This window comes from Pogona vitticeps, chromosome 1 (assembly GCF_051106095.1).
Source record: "Pogona vitticeps strain Pit_001003342236 chromosome 1, PviZW2.1, whole genome shotgun sequence".
NCBI lineage: Eukaryota > Metazoa > Chordata > Lepidosauria > Squamata > Agamidae > Pogona > Pogona vitticeps.
This window is the reverse complement of record NC_135783.1, coordinates 168,870,854-168,886,342: the sequence shown is the minus strand read 5'-3', so window position 1 is coordinate 168,886,342 and position 15,489 is coordinate 168,870,854. Positions and strand designations below refer to the sequence as shown.

The 15,489-nt window shown below is 44.6% G+C and overlaps 1 protein-coding gene across 10 annotated transcripts in view; it reads right to left on the bottom strand.

Annotated features, from left to right (window-relative positions):
* The window catches only part of PCNT (pericentrin), a 315,970-nt gene that overhangs the window by 263,532 nt on the left and 36,949 nt on the right, over window positions 1-15,489 (bottom strand). For 8 of the 10 annotated variants that reach the window (XR_013537759.1, XM_078378579.1, XM_072976792.2 and 5 more), the window contains exons 2-3: window positions 10,873-10,975; window positions 8,865-9,129 (exon numbers count right to left, since the gene is read on the bottom strand). Coding sequence is in view for 9 of the 10 variants with exons in the window: in XM_078378579.1 (XP_078234705.1) it covers window positions 8,865-9,129; window positions 10,873-10,975 (368 nt within the window). In the remaining variant the exon portion in view is untranslated. The remainder of the gene's footprint in view (window positions 1-8,864; window positions 9,130-10,872; window positions 10,976-15,489) is intronic. The other 2 variants (XM_078378601.1, XM_078378618.1) reach the window with 2 other exon arrangements.

The window sequence follows — 15,489 nt, the reverse complement described above, 5'->3', positions numbered from 1 at the left end:
GCAGTGAATAATCCTATGCATATATGGCAAGAAACTGAAAGTATTTCAAACACACACCCTTTCCTGATTTTTATAGCACTGTGTATCTTTTCATTGTTAAAGAAATCTCCACACTGTCTCCTAGTAGCCACCTAGTAGATCAGGACATTGGGATGTTCTGTTCTACTAAGCAGGAACTTTTTAAATTGGAGACTAATTTAAGGTAAGCAACACATTGCTTACTTGTAACCATATTTCTCTGAGTGGTCATCTCTGAATTCAAATCTTTGAACTGTTTTGAATCTGCCCAGCCTTATTCTGCAATCTTAGAAAGCTGAGTTATTGAGGTTTGGTGGCACCCCAAGTCACTCTAACACATTCATACATATCCACATGGATATTCACAAGCTGAGAGGGCACATTGTGTGACTCACAGATGACTTCTCAAAGAAGCACAGCTACATGCAAGCAAACTGTCCTTCTACAGGGTCTCTGTGACTTGTACTTGCATGAGATTAGCAACCTTACCACCGGAAAAGGGATTGATGTCACTAAAGGGGTTGATGTCAGTAAAAATGACTCTGCCAAAACTTGCATCACTTCATGTGCTGGCATCACATATGCGATGTTCTTTGAATATTGATACTTGGGAGCATGTAGTGGCCTTGCAGATATGCAACAGTGGGCCACCTCTTTAAAAGGCAATAGATGTCACCTTGGTCCAGATTAAGTGAGGCTGAATGTGTTGGGGCACTTGCAGTCTGGCAAGTTTGTGACACAGTTTATTCTGCCAGCAATCCACTTGAAAAACCTTGGGGCGGACATAACGTAGACCATAGAGCTTCCTAGAGGAATTACAGCAAAAAAGCAAGTACTGAGCATAACACAAGACAGCTGTTGGGGAAATGTAGAAGGAAAGTACACATCTTGTAACTAGAATGTGAAGAGACATTTCTAAAGTAGTTGCTGGGTTAGGGTGAAATATGAGGAGCACTCCGTTTTTCCAACAGCGAAAAATGATTTCCAACCATTTCCATGTACAACCAATATTACGTAGACACTTTTTATCCAAGAGACCACATTGCTGCCAGTGGGTTGGAGTATGTGGTTTTAAATAAGTCCCAGTATTAGTCTCAGTTGGATAACTCTGTTCTAGCTAATAACAAATACACTAGTATTTCCAGGAAGAAGACATACAATAGTCCCTGAAAAAAAATGTTAAGAGTTGTGAAAGACACATAAATCATATAAAATAGCTGGTCTTCTTCACTCTTCAAACCATAGGTTCTTAACCTGTGACTGCAGACATCCAGGGGGCCCATGATGTCCTCACAGAGGTCTGCAAAGACTTGAAGAAATATTAGAAAAGAGAAAGAAAGAAGATACTAGATGCTATCAGCATGACAAAGTCTAGAAATGGTGGTAAAGGCCAGGAGGATATGTCAAAGCAACAGCTAGAAGGGAGATCACCAGCCAGGCAACCTCTACTGACTTGCCAGAATCAAAACATAATGATTTGTAGAAACAATTCACATACAGTTTAACAAGTACAGTGGTGCCTCGCATTACGAGCGCACCGTATAACGACGAATCCGCATAGCGATCCCTCTTCCGGGATCGCTAATGTGGAGGCATAGCATCGGCCCCAATGGGCAAAACTCGCTTACCGATCTTCCATGTAGGGGGCCCGTCGGAAAGAGCCGCCGCCGAGAGAGTGATGCGGGGCCGTGCTGGCCGGGGAGAAAAGCAGGCGACAAGACAGGCAGGAGGAGGGAGGGAAGTGGCGCGCGCTCGTGCGTCCGCCCCCCTTTCCCTCTTCGTCCTCCTCCCCCCACACTTTCCCTCTTCCTCCTCCTCCCTCTTCTGCCGCCGCTGGGGAGGAACGCAGGCAGGCAGGCAGGCAGGCAGATGGAGGAAAGGAAGTGGCGTGCGCTCGTGCATCCGCCCCCCTTTCCCTCTTCCTCCTCCTCCTCTTGCCTTCGGGCGATCAGCTGTTGCCGGACGCCCAAAAAGGCCGCACGCAGCGTTTTCGCGCCCTCCCCTCACTTACCGAGGGCGCGAAAATGGCTGCCGGACCCCGGAAGCATCGCTGAACGGTGAGTTTTGGGCCGATTTGGAATGGTTCCAATGGCTTTTTTTGTCCCGTTCAGCGATGTTTCGCTATAGTGAAGGTTAATCCAGAACGGATTAACCTCGCTATGCGAGGCACCACTGTACAGTGGTGCCCCGCATAGCGAGGTTAATCCGTTCTGGATTAACCCTCACTATGTGAAATCGTCGCTAAACGGAACGTAAAAGCCCACTGGAACGCATTAAACATCGTTTAATGCGTTCCAATGGGCCCTAAACTTACAGTTCAGCGAAGTTTCCTACATAGCGGCAGCCATTTTCGCGCCCTTGGTAAGCGAGGGGAGGGCGCGAAAACACTGCGCGCGGCCAATTCGGTCGTCCGGCAGCCATTTTGGAACCGCCGAACACCTGATCGCCCGACTGTGGGAGGCTTGGGGGGCGGCGGCAAGAGGAGGAGAAGAGGGAAAGTGGGGGGAGGACGCGCGAGCACGCTGTTACATACAGCACTGATGTTACCTGTCTGTCATGGGTTTGGAGGGAAAGTTCCATCCTATGGGGAGTGGAAGGCGGGACATCAGGAGGAGGGGCTGTACTGTATAAATATGTGATGCCTGTGTGGTGAAGAGAGAGATGCTGAGAGACACTGGGAGAGACTCTGGGTTGTGACGAAGCAGCAGCTGGGAAGAAGAAGCTGTTGTGGGAGTCAGTGTGTCAGACAGGGTACTACTGTGTGTCAGAGTACCAACCTGATAGGTTCAGGTGTCTGTTGGTTAGCCAGAACTGATAGGTTCAGGGTCTGTGCTTCAAGTTAAGGGTTCTGGGTGAACCAAACTGTATGCTTGTATGAGTGAGAGTAAGCCACGTTACTTTATCCTATTCACCTGATTATTTTATTTTCCCTGTGTGTAATTAAATAAACCTTATTCTTTTTATTGTTTAAAAATCCATCCCTGGTCTGTGTGACTTCTTGTAGGGAATGGTTGGTGGCAGCTTAGTGAAAGTGTGGCAGATCCCAGTAGGTCTGGGTTTGTCACATTGATTGGTGTCCAGCGTGTGGGATACGACTGGTCCAGTTGTCCAGTGGTCCAGCAAAGCCTTGGCAAGTGTGCCCAGAGCAAGGGGGGTCTAGTCAGGGACAGTCTGAGGCGCGTAGGTAATCTTCTAGGTGTACCTCACGGGGAGGTGCGCTAGTAGAAGAACGTGCCAACTGGGGAGACTTAGATTAAGGTGCTCTGAGGCAGCCTAGTTTTGGCGGGAAAAAGCTGAGGCAAAACTGCGTAGCAACAGCGAGCTAGCTTGCCAGCTGAGAGGCCCAGCAGAGGGGGGTAGGCTCTGACTCGATACTGTTGCAAGTTTAGTGCTGAAGAACAGCAGCAATCTCTAGGGAGAGCTGGTTCTGAGGCAAGAAGGAAAAAAGTGGTCGTTTTATTTTGAGGCTTGACTTTTTAAAGCAGCCTGTTCTGAGGGGGGATTATGCCCTTGACTCGAAGCCAGATGGCCGAAATGAGTGAAGTGAAAGACCCCCAGATTGACCAAGGTTCTGAGGATGAATTTGGCTCAGTGCAAGGTGACAGCACAGGAGAGCAGAACCCAGAACTTAGAAAATTGCTCATAGCCCAACAGCATGAACTGAGGATGAGGCAATTTGAAATGGAGGAAAGGGAAAGAGAAGAAAGGGAAAGGGAGAAACAGCGGCAATTTGAAATAGAGAGATTGGAAAGAGAAGAAAGATTAGAGAGAGAGAAAATTGCTCTGGAAAAAGAAAGGATGGCGTATGAGTTAAGAAAACTGGAAATGATGAACCAGAACAATAATAACAATAGGGATTCTGAGGGAGGCCAATTGTCTAAAGCTGACCTGAAGAAATTCCCTGTGTACCACAAGGGAGATTGTCCTGAGGTGTTCTTTTCCTTAGTGGAAAGAGCGTTTGTGGACTTCTCAGTGAGGGAAACTGAGAAGATGACCATCATGCGGTCTTTAATCAGTGGTAGCCTGGCTGAGGTTTATGCCGAGATGCCTGAGGAACTGATGAAAGATTTTGCAGAGTTTAAAAAACTGGTGTTTGCCAGACATGGGATAAATGCAGAGCAGCTGAGACAAAGATTCAGGTCCCTCACCAAGAAACCAGAACAGACTTTTACCCAAGTGGGAGCCCAATTGGTGAGGCTGCTTGAGAAATGGCTATCGCAGGAGGGAACAGAGACCTATGAGCAGCTTAAAGACTTGATAGCACTGGAACAGTTCTATTCAGTCCTGCATGGGGAATTGAAATTCCAGGTGAGGGAAAGGAAACCGAAATCCGTGGCAACAGCCGCAGAGATCGCAGATTTTATTTCCCAAATAAGAAAGCCCTTGGGTGAGGGGAAATATGTGGGTAAACCCAAAGAAACCTACAGCAAGTACTCTCAGGGACCAGGGAAAAGCCAGCAAGGGGGAGGGGCCCATGGTGAAGGGAAGCCCTCAGACATGAAACTAAGACCTCAGATTTTGGAGGGAAAACCAAAACAAGATGAGAGAGAATCAAAATACACCAGAAAATGCTATTTCTGTCAGGGAAAGGGTCATCTAATCTCAGAGTGTGAGAAATTGAAGCAGCTAAAAGGAATGGTGCCTCAGGAGTCTAGTGGAACCAAGCCAAAAGCTGTGTTCTGTGTCCAGAAAGAGCAAGGCTCAGTCTCACTGAGGGAGCCTGTTGCCATGGCTACTCAGTCTGGAACAGCTACCTCTGCTGATCAGGCTGAGGAAAATGGTCCTCTTGTGGAGGTAAAGCGCTGCTTGCTGGTGAAAACAGATTCTCAGTTGTTTGAGACAGCCGGGGTGGACGTAGGAATACTTGACCGTCAGTATAGGGGGCTGCGGGACACTTGTTCCCAGGTAACCCTGTGCCATCCAGATATTATTCCTAGGGAGTTTATAATCCCAAATGAGAGCATGAAGGTAGCAGGGATTGAGGGGCAGGTAATCTCTCTGCCAGTAGCAGAGGTACCTGTCAACTTTCAAGGCTGGAGGGGAGTTTGGCGGCTAGCGATTTCATCGACTCTGCCAGCAGCCGTGCTCGTGGGAAATGACCTGGCTGAACATGTGAAACGGGTGCTAGTGATTACACGTTCACAAGCCACCACGGGGACAGTTCAGGGGGGTATTGATGAGCCAGAGACGGAAGCAGAGGGGAGTTCAGAAGCTGTGGTGGAAACTTTAACCACAGACAGCAGATTTGGACAGGAGCAAAAGGCAGATGCCACTCTCCAAAAGTGTTTTGAACAGGTGACTGACGCCCAGCTAACACCTGAAACCCCAGTGAGGTTTCTGGAGAAAAAGGGGATTTTATATAGAGAAACCCTGAGGAATATCTCAAAAGGGGGAGATGGGATCAGAAGTCAGCTGGTGGTACCTGAAAAGTATCGCCCCATGATCTTACAAAGGGGGCACTCTGACATGTTTGCTGCACACTTAGGGGTGAAAGGGCCCCTTGATTTGATCAAACAAATTTGGGAGCAGGTCACCCAGGATGACCCACAAGACGTTGTGACTTACATAGACACCTTGATGAATGACCTAAGGAGAAATCTAGAGCTGGCAGCAGAAAACCTGCAAGCTCAGAAGGTCAGACAGAAAACATGGTATGACCACAAAGCTAGAGAGAGGCACTTTGACCCAGGAGAGGAAGTGCTTTGGCTTAGGCCCTGCAGAGAGAATAAACTGCAGCTCAAATGGGCAGGACCATATAGGGTCATTTCCAAGATGTCAGACCTGAACTACCTAATAGAGCAGGAGGAGAACCAAGCAAGGAGGGTGGTTCATGTGAATGCCCTAAAACCCTACTACAGAGGGGAACAGAGGGTTTTATTCGCGATAAAAGCAGCTGAGAGTGAGGAAGCTGAATTACCCTTCTGGGAGGGTAGAGGGGAAGTAAAATACAACCCAGAGGAGGTAAAGATCAGTCCTGCACTCACCCAAGACCAGCAGCAAGAACTAAAAATGCTGCTTAGTAAATATCAACAGGTGTTTTCCAACAAGCCGGGGATAGTGAAGGGAGTGATGCATCGGATCCACACAGGGGATGCACCCCCGCAGGCAGTATCCCCATACCGAGTAACGGGACCCTATAGGGACAAGGTGCGGAAGGAGCTGGACGAGATGCTGAGGGAGAACATAATCATCCCCTCTTCTAGTCCTTGGTCCTCTCCGATAGTCCTTGTGGACAAGCCTGATGGGAGCATTAGGTTTTGTGTCGATTACAGGAAATTAAACCGTGTAACCACTCCTGATGCCTACCCAATGCCCAGGCTAGACAACCTGATTGAAACCATAGGGGGTTGTCGGTTCATCTCATCATTGGACCTGGTAAAGGGATATTGGCAATTAAGAATTGATCCCAGGGATCAAGAAAAGACTGCCTTTTGCAGCCCTTTTGGTCTCTATGAGTTTCGAGTCCTGAGCTTTGGTCTCAGAAATGCACCAGCCACATTCCAAAGGCTGATGGACCAGACCTTGGCAGGGCTCAGTGACTTTACAGTGGCCTACATTGACGACATAGGGATCTTCAGTAATACCTGGGAAGATCACCTGATACACCTGGAGTTAGTGCTGCAGAGGTTAAGTGCAGCAGGGCTAACAGTAAAGGCCAGCAAGTGTCAGCTGGGTAGCCCAGAAATAAAATACTTGGGTCACATGGTAGGGGGAGGAATGATAAAACCCCTGGAGGCCAAAATAGAAGCTGTTCGTGATTGGCCTAGACCCAACACCAAGAAAAAAGTCAAATCATTTCTTGGGTTGGTGGGCTACTACAGAAAGTTCATCCCGAGGTTTAGCGAGATTGCGGCTCCGCTGACCGATCTGACGAGGAAGAAGGCTGATGACCGCATCCCGTGGACCAGCGACTGTGAGGAGGCGTTCCAGAGGTTGAAGGAGGCGTTAATCAACTATCCTGTCCTGCGTGCTCCAGACTTTGACCGGGAGTTCATCATCTACACCGATGCGTCTAACAGCGGGGTAGGAGCAGTTCTGTGCCAGGAGGATGAGAATGGTGACCAGCATCCAGTGTCCTACCTGAGTAGGAAACTTCAAAAAGGTGAGAGACATTTGGCAACCGTGGAGAAGGAGTGTTTGGCCATAGTCTACGCGATCCAGAAGGCCAAGCCTTACATCTGGGGAAGACATTTTGTTCTGTGTACTGACCATTCACCATTGCAATGGTTAAAGACAATGAAAACCCACAATAGCAAACTTATGAGGTGGGCTTTAAACCTACAGGACTATGACTTTGAAGTGAAGGTGGTCAGAGGGTCAGTGAACTGTGTTGCTGACGCCTTATCAAGAAGACCTGAAGAATGAAGACGGCGAAAGAAACATGGACTATGTGTATATATTGATGATAAAAAGTAAAATGTACCTGTTTTTGAAGTTGGTTTGTATGAATAAAGGTAAATGGATGTATTGTATATGGTAAATGTTTAAATGCCTAATTGCTATGGTTTAACTTAGAATGTAAGTATAAGTAAGTATAATATGGTATGTATAACTGTTGTTGTGTGTTTTACCCAGGTTGTTTTTTGGTGAAAAGCACGTTAGCTTTCCCCCTACAAAACAACTTATAAAGAGGGGAGGTGTTACATACAGCACTGATGTTACCTGTCTGTCATGGGTTTGGAGGGAAAGTTCCATCCTATGGGGAGTGGAAGGCGGGACATCAGGAGGAGGGGCTGTACTGTATAAATATGTGATGCCTGTGTGGTGAAGAGAGAGATGCTGAGAGACACTGGGAGAGACTCTGGGTTGTGACGAAGCAGCAGCTGGGAAGAAGAAGCTGTTGTGGGAGTCAGTGTGTCAGACAGGGTACTACTGTGTGTCAGAGTACCAACCTGATAGGTTCAGGTGTCTGTTGGTTAGCCAGAACTGATAGGTTCAGGGTCTGTGCTTCAAGTTAAGGGTTCTGGGTGAACCAAACTGTATGCTTGTATGAGTGAGAGTAAGCCACGTTACTTTATCCTATTCACCTGATTATTTTATTTTCCCTGTGTGTAATTAAATAAACCTTATTCTTTTTATTGTTTAAAAATCCATCCCTGGTCTGTGTGACTTCTTGTAGGGAATGGTTGGTGGCAGCTTAGTGAAAGTGTGGCAGATCCCAGTAGGTCTGGGTTTGTCACACACGCGGCTTCCCTCCCTTCGCCTGCCTGCCTCGCCGCCTGCCTTCCTTCCCGGGGGTGTCAGGAGAAGGACGAGGAGGAAGAGGGAAAGCGGGGGGTGGCAGGCGAGCGAGCGCCGTTTCCCTCCCTCCATCTGCCCGCCTGCGTTCCTCCCCGGGGGCGTCAGGAGAAAGACGAGGAGGAAGAGGGAAAGCGGGGGGTGGCAGGCGAGCGAGCGCCATTTCCCTCCCTCCGTCTGCCTGCCTGCCCGCCTGCGTTTCTCCCCGCCAGCGGCAGGAGAGGGAGGAGGAGGAGGAGGAAGAGGGAAAGCGGAAAAGGACAAGGACGAGGAGGAAGAGGAAGAGGGAAAGCGGGGGTGGCAGGCGAGCGAGCACCGTTTCCCTCCCTCCATCTGCCTGCCTGCCCGCCTGCATTCCTCCCCGGCCAGCGCAGCCCCACATCACTCTCGCAGCGGCAGCGGCGGCTCCTTCCTGGCACCCGTCTTCAGTAAGCGAGTTTTTTCCATAGGGACCGACGCTATGCCTCCGTATTAGCGATCCCGCAAAAGGGATCGCTATGCAGATTCATTGTTATACGGTGTGCTCGTTATGCGAGGCACCACTGTACATCAACACTAAATAAATTCTGGTACTCCAGGTTAATTTATTATTCAGTTAGTAGCATCACCCAAATTCCACGTGTTGATCTTGGCTGTTCTGCATCTCCGGCAAGAAGGAATCCTTCACTTCTTGTAATCTCTGGTGCAACATTGTCAATTCTTCTCTGTAATTTTCTTCTACAGTCTTTAATTTCTGTTCAAAATAAAGTCTTAATTGTTCCAGCTCATTTTCATGTTCAATTCTTTTTTTATCCCATTTAATCTGATAATCCTTCTTCAAACATTCAATTTCTTCCATATATGATGTCTGAACAAGCAGTTGTTCCTTAATCTCTGGTGAGAAAGAGGATGAATAGAAGAAAATGCCTGCAGTTAATGTGAACCCTCAGGAAAGCAGTATAAGAGCTTCAACCCCAGGATTTACCTTTAATTTCATACCATTACATGGGACTCACTTTTAAGCGTCTGACCCTTTTTCTTCCTCAAGTGTGAAAGGAAGACAAATCTCCTACAAAAGGTGGCTTTTTAACAAGTTTAGTACAGTGGTGCCTTGACTTATTAACGCCTTGACCTACAAACATTTTGACTTATGAACAGCTCCGTTCGCAAAATTTTGCTTTGACTTGCGAACACAGCTTTGACCTATGAATGCCGGAAGCCCGTGCTGGGAGTCAGAGCCTGTCTGAGAGGCAATCTGAATTTCCCGGGCTCTGGCTCCCAGCATGAAGTCCGTCCCCACTGCTCGCTTCACAGCTGGACTCTACCTCCCGGAGCCAGGCCGGGAAGCAAGCAGTGGGGATGGACCCCATGCTGGGAAACAGAGCCCGGCCGGGAAGCCATTTGAATTTCCCGGGCTCCTGCCTCCAGGCGTGGGGCCCATCCCTGCTGCTCACTTCCCAGCTGGGCTCTGCCTCCCGAAGTTTTGAAATGCTGGAACAGATTAATCCCGTTCCCATGCATTTCAATGGGAAATGCTGATTTGACTTACAAACATTTTGATTTGCAAACACCATTCCGGAACGGATTAAGTTCGTAAGTTAAGGCACCACTGTACTAGTTTAACCTCTACACCACAAGGCTCCTAAGAAAATGAATCGTTTATTTCAACACTTCCCTCTGCTTACAGACAAATATCGTCTCAGATAATTTATTTATTTATTTATTTATTTATTTATTTATTTATTTATTTATTTATTTATTTATTTATTTATTTATTTATTTAATATCCCGCCTATCTGGTCAAGCGAGGACCACTCTAGGCGGCTAACAACCTTAAATTGTTCACAAACGCTTGATTGTGAGGAAGGGAAAATTCCTGCTCTGAAATGTTGGCTAGGAAGAATCAATTACATGCTGCAGCCCTCTCAGCAGCATAACTACGTAGACTGTTCTGAAAAATAAGTCAAGAAGGGAGTTGGAAATAAACTTGCTCCAAAGAAGATGAAAACCAGTGAAAAGCTTTGAACATAGTTGCTACAGATGAAGCTGGGACATCAAGCAGAAGACATACACAGCCCTAGTTATAGCACCATCTTCTTATCTAACAGCAATACCAGGGATGGAATGCACAATGTGCTGCTGAAAGTGGGGTGACTAACTGGTACATTGGCAAGGGCCAGAGAAAGGACAAAGGCTTTGCCTCTTCTAAAAAGTTATGAGATTATTGTCAGGGCAAAGCCACATTGGTTCCTTCTCCTTTATTCCTGCTTGGTGAGGAAGAAGGTTGGCCATGAACAACTGCAATGAGATGAGTCCATGCCTGGTCCCAGTCTTACAGTGAATATGAACACAATAAAATTGAGGCTTTATGTTTTTGCAGGTGGGAAGAACCAAGACTGACATATGTCTATGTCTCTCCAGATGGAATGAAAAATGTTTCTTGACTGTCACTATAAGCAAGAGTTTATCTTGTTGGTTCCTCTCCTTCACTGAGAACTTTAATACATCACTAGATAGCAGGAAAAACAGATTTCAATAACTAAAATGAAAACAAAATAGAAAACTAACTAGATTACAATGTACAATATAATGTATATAGAAATACAACCTTTAATTACTTCAGATATTGAAACATACCACTCAGTTCTTGCCAACCTGTTTGAGCACCATCCAGCTGAGACCAAAGGTATTTAATTTCTTCCATCTTTAATTCTTCTACCCTGGGTTTCAGTTCCTTTGTCTGTGAAAGACACAGTAAGTTAAAGAGGAGTATTTCAGACTACCTCAAAAGCACCTGTGGGCGAGTTTATGGGTGAGGGTAAAAGCAAGCGCAAAAAGATTTCAAAGAAGAATGCAGCCATAGCTGTTCTGGAGTAGTGGAAGAAACTGCCTACCCTTTCCCCAGTTGAGAAAATGAAGTCACACACACACACACACAAGAAAGAAAACAGGCTTAACCCAAAAGAGGCAAGCTGAGGACATCCAGTGGACATCAGAGTGCCAAGCAACCTTCGATCACCTGAACAGGGCACGAACTTCAAGACCTGTCCTTGTTGCACCGGACTTCAACCAGGAGTTCATCATCTGCACAGATGCGTCGAAGGTGGGACTGGGAGGCATGCTGTGCCAAGCAGACGACAGCGGGAATCTACATCCAGTGACTTGCATCAGCAGCATAGTCTTCAAATCCCGTGAAGTTACTTTTTATTCTGAACTGATTATGCCTCACCTTGAGCACTGTGCCCAGTTCTGGACACCTTACATTAAGAAGAAACAAGTTCAGAAGAGGGCAACAAGGATGATCAGCAGACTGGAAACCAAGCCCTCTGAGGAAAGACTGAAAGAACTGGGTGTTTTGAGAAAAGAAGAGTCAGGGAAAAGATGATAGAACTTTTCAAATACAGTGGTGCCTCGCACGAGTGCCTCACACAACGATGAATTCACACAACGATGCCTTTTTCTGTCAAATTTGCTGCCTCACACAGCGATGTTTCCTATGGGGGATTTTCACACAACGATCTCCCTTTTCGCTCCTGTAAAAGTGTCTTACAATGTTTGGAAGCTGTTTTAAATGATTGCAATGGTTAGTCCACCTCCTGAAACCTATGCAAATTGCTTTTGGTGTTGTTCTGACACTTCGTTAATTTATGATGATTTTTTGTTTTTTCCATTGGAAACCATTGGATGGTCTGTCTAATGGTTTCCAATGGAAAAAACAAAAAAAACATCATAAATTAACGAAGTGTCAGAACAACACCAAAATTAGTTTGCATAGGTTTCAAGAGGTGGGCTAACCATTGCAATCATTTAAAACAGCTTCCAAACATTGTAAGACACTTTTACAGGAGCGAAAAGGGAGATCGGTAAGAGTTTTAAAAGACAAAACGGAGATCAAATTCATCCATCAGAGTGTCAAGGTGCCTTTGATGCTTTAAAAGTTAAGATTATGGATGCACCTATACTGAAATCCCCTGATTTTGACAAACCATTCATTTTACAAACAGATGCTTCTGAATTAGGCCTTGGAGCAGTATTGTTACAGCAAGGAGAAGATGGGAACCTTTACCCTATCTCATACTTCTCTAGAAAACTCTTGGAAAGAGAGAGAAATTACGCAGTACCTGAAAAAGAGGCTCTTTCTATATTTTGGTCTCTAAATTTACTTAGACCTTACTTATGGGGGCGTAAGTTTACACTCCAAACAGATCACAGAGCTTTAGTTTGGTTGCAGAAGATGAAATCTCACAACCAAAAATTGTTGAGATGGAGTCTAGCATTGCAAGACTTTGATTTTGAAGTTCAACACTGTTACATACAGCACTGATGTTACCTGTCTGTCATGGGTTTGGAGGGAAAGTTCCATCCTATGGGGAGTGGAAGGCGGGACATCAGGAGGAGGGGCTGTACTGTATATATATGTGGAGCGTGTGTGGTGAAGTTCAGTAGACGCTGGGATGTGAAGAAGCAGCAGCTGGGAAGAAGAAGCTGGTGTGGGAGTCTGTGTGTCAGACAGGGTACTACTGTGTGTCAGTACCAACCTGATAGGTTCAGGTGTCTGTATGGTTAGCCAGAACTGATAGGTTCAGGGTCTGTGCTTCAAGTTAAGGGTTCTGTGTGAACCAAACTGTGTGTATGTATGAGTGAAACTAAGCCACGTTACTATATCTTATTCACCTAATCCTTTTATTTTCCCTGTGTGTGATTTAAATAAACCTTATTCTTTTATTTGTTGAAAATCCATCCCTGGTCTGTGTGACTTCTTATAGGGAATGGTTGGTGGCAGCTTAGTTAATGTGTGGCAGATCCCAGTAGGTCTGGGTTTGTCACCAACACATTCCTGGAAAATTGAATGTTGTGGCAGATGGTCTTTCTAGAATGTACTGTGAAGATTCTTATGAACCTGAACGTTGAAACAATGTATTCAACAGTGTGCTATGTTTCAGTATTGTTATAGTTAATCTGTAGTTGAAGTTTGAGATATAACCAGTTACTTTGAATTACTTTTTAGTTAATTTTGCTTGATTTCTTAAAATTAGATCAGATTAACTGCTCTGAATTTTAACGATAATCAGGGGGGCATGTGATGATTGTGTTTTTATGAGATGCTAGAATGGGTTTTGTAGTCATAATATTGTCTTGACAGCATCCATCTTGATTTAAAGTCTGCTCTGTAGTAGGAAAGTTTTTCATGCTGTTTCAGAGAAGCTTCGCTCTCTGGTTATCTCGTTGCTAAGATGGGTAGAGAGCAGAGACTTTCGTAGTCAAAATTCTGCCACAAAACATGATAACAACTCTCAAGCTCTCATGAGAAAGTTAGGTGAGACAACAAGACCCAGGAGGGGGTGTTCCTTATGAAGAATTCTGGGAAGAAGAAGGAAGTTGGTAAGAGGTTGGAAAAAGATGGAGTTGGACTGAGAAAGGTCAGACACGTGCTTTTTCCCATAATGGATTATAACTTTGCTATGGACTATTTTTCCTGCCATGGACTGATGGAAGTCAACTGGATTTCATCTAGCATCAGCCTGTGAAGACCCAAGACACGTGAGATGGACTGTGTTATGCTTTTTATTAGCATAATTCCATTTCTTTATTTTTATAGCTGGAGTGGGGATTTAGAGCCAGATTATTCTGAGTATAACTCATGAATTTGTCTGTGTGTGTTGCTTTTTTAATAAAGGAGATTGGCTTTTGAGGAAGAAGTGTTAGACAGGACCTTGCTGAGACCTAAGGGCTCTGCTCAGCAGTCAGAGGTTTGTCTGGACTTCGGACTCATCCCAGTCTCCGGCACCCCCGTAAATCTCTTTGGAGATAAGGGGCTGCTTACACTTGTGCTTCACATTTCCAACACTTATTTGATACATCTGTATACATCTTTGACAGTTTTTCTGGGGTCATGTGCCACCTATAAAACATTTTATATATGTTCTCTTTAAAATTAACCGATCTTGTAAATTTTATGTTACTTTGCCATATTTTCAGCCATTGATCAATATCAATATTATGCCCTATGTTTTGTGCCCACTTAATCATACATTCCTTAACCATTTCATCTTGCATTTTAATTTCCAGCATATAATTATAAATTTTCTTAACAATTTGTTCTTTTGAACCGAGCAAAAGCTTATCAAAAATCGTGTAATCTTTCTCCACATTCCCAGTAAAGCTCTTCTTATCATATGTGAGTTAAAATTCTTTTGTTCTTTATCCTTTTTATACCATAGATAAGCATGACAACCTAATTGCAGATCGTGTCCTTCCAAGTTGAGTAATCTATTGTTTTCTAGAGTTATCCATTCTTTTATCCAGTCTAAAATACAAGCTCTATAATACATAACCCAATCTGGAAGACCAAAGCCGCCCCTCTATTTAGCATCTTGCATTGCCTTAATTTTAATTCTTGGTTTTTTGCCTTGCCATATAAATCTCATGATTATCTTGTTAAGTTCTTTGAAAAAGGACTGTTTTAGTATGATAGGAATTGACTGAAATAAGAATAAGATTTTTGGCAAGATGCTCATTTTGATCGTCGCAATTCTTCCCAGCAACGATAGTTGTAATTTATCCCATTTCTCCAAATTGTTCTGTATCTCCTTCATTAATTTCATGCAATTATTTTTAAACAATCTGCTTGTCTTCTTTGTAATTTGTATCCCTAGATATCGAATTTTCTTTCCTTCTTGGAAGTTTGTCTTTTCTATTAGCTCCTGTCGTTCTTGTTTTCTCAAGTAAGTATTTTGGTCTTCTTTGAAAGATGAAAAGGGAATAGACAAATTTAAACAGGAAGAAATTTTAAAAAATTGCTGAAGATTTCTATCGGAAGCTATACAAAAGAAGTGGATAGAGGAACCCAGGAAGAATATATATTAAAGCATAACAAAATGAAATTGACTAAAGAACAAATTCAGTCCTTAAATGAGCCTATAACACATGCAGAAATTATAGAAGCCCTTAAAAAACAAAAAATGGGAAAGCACCAGGCCCAGACGGGCTATCAGCGGAATATTATAAAGAACTGGAAGAGGTGTTACTTCAGCCATTTAAGAAGCTGCTAGAATGTATCGAAGAAGAGGGGAAAAAACCAGCAACATGGACTGAAGCGATAATCTCTCTTATACATAAAGAAAACACGGAAGGTAAAGAAATACAAAATTATAGGCCAATTTCATTGCTGAATGTGGACTACAAAATATATGCGACCATCTTGGCAACTAGAATGAAAAGAATTTTAACCCACTTGATACATCAAGATCAGTC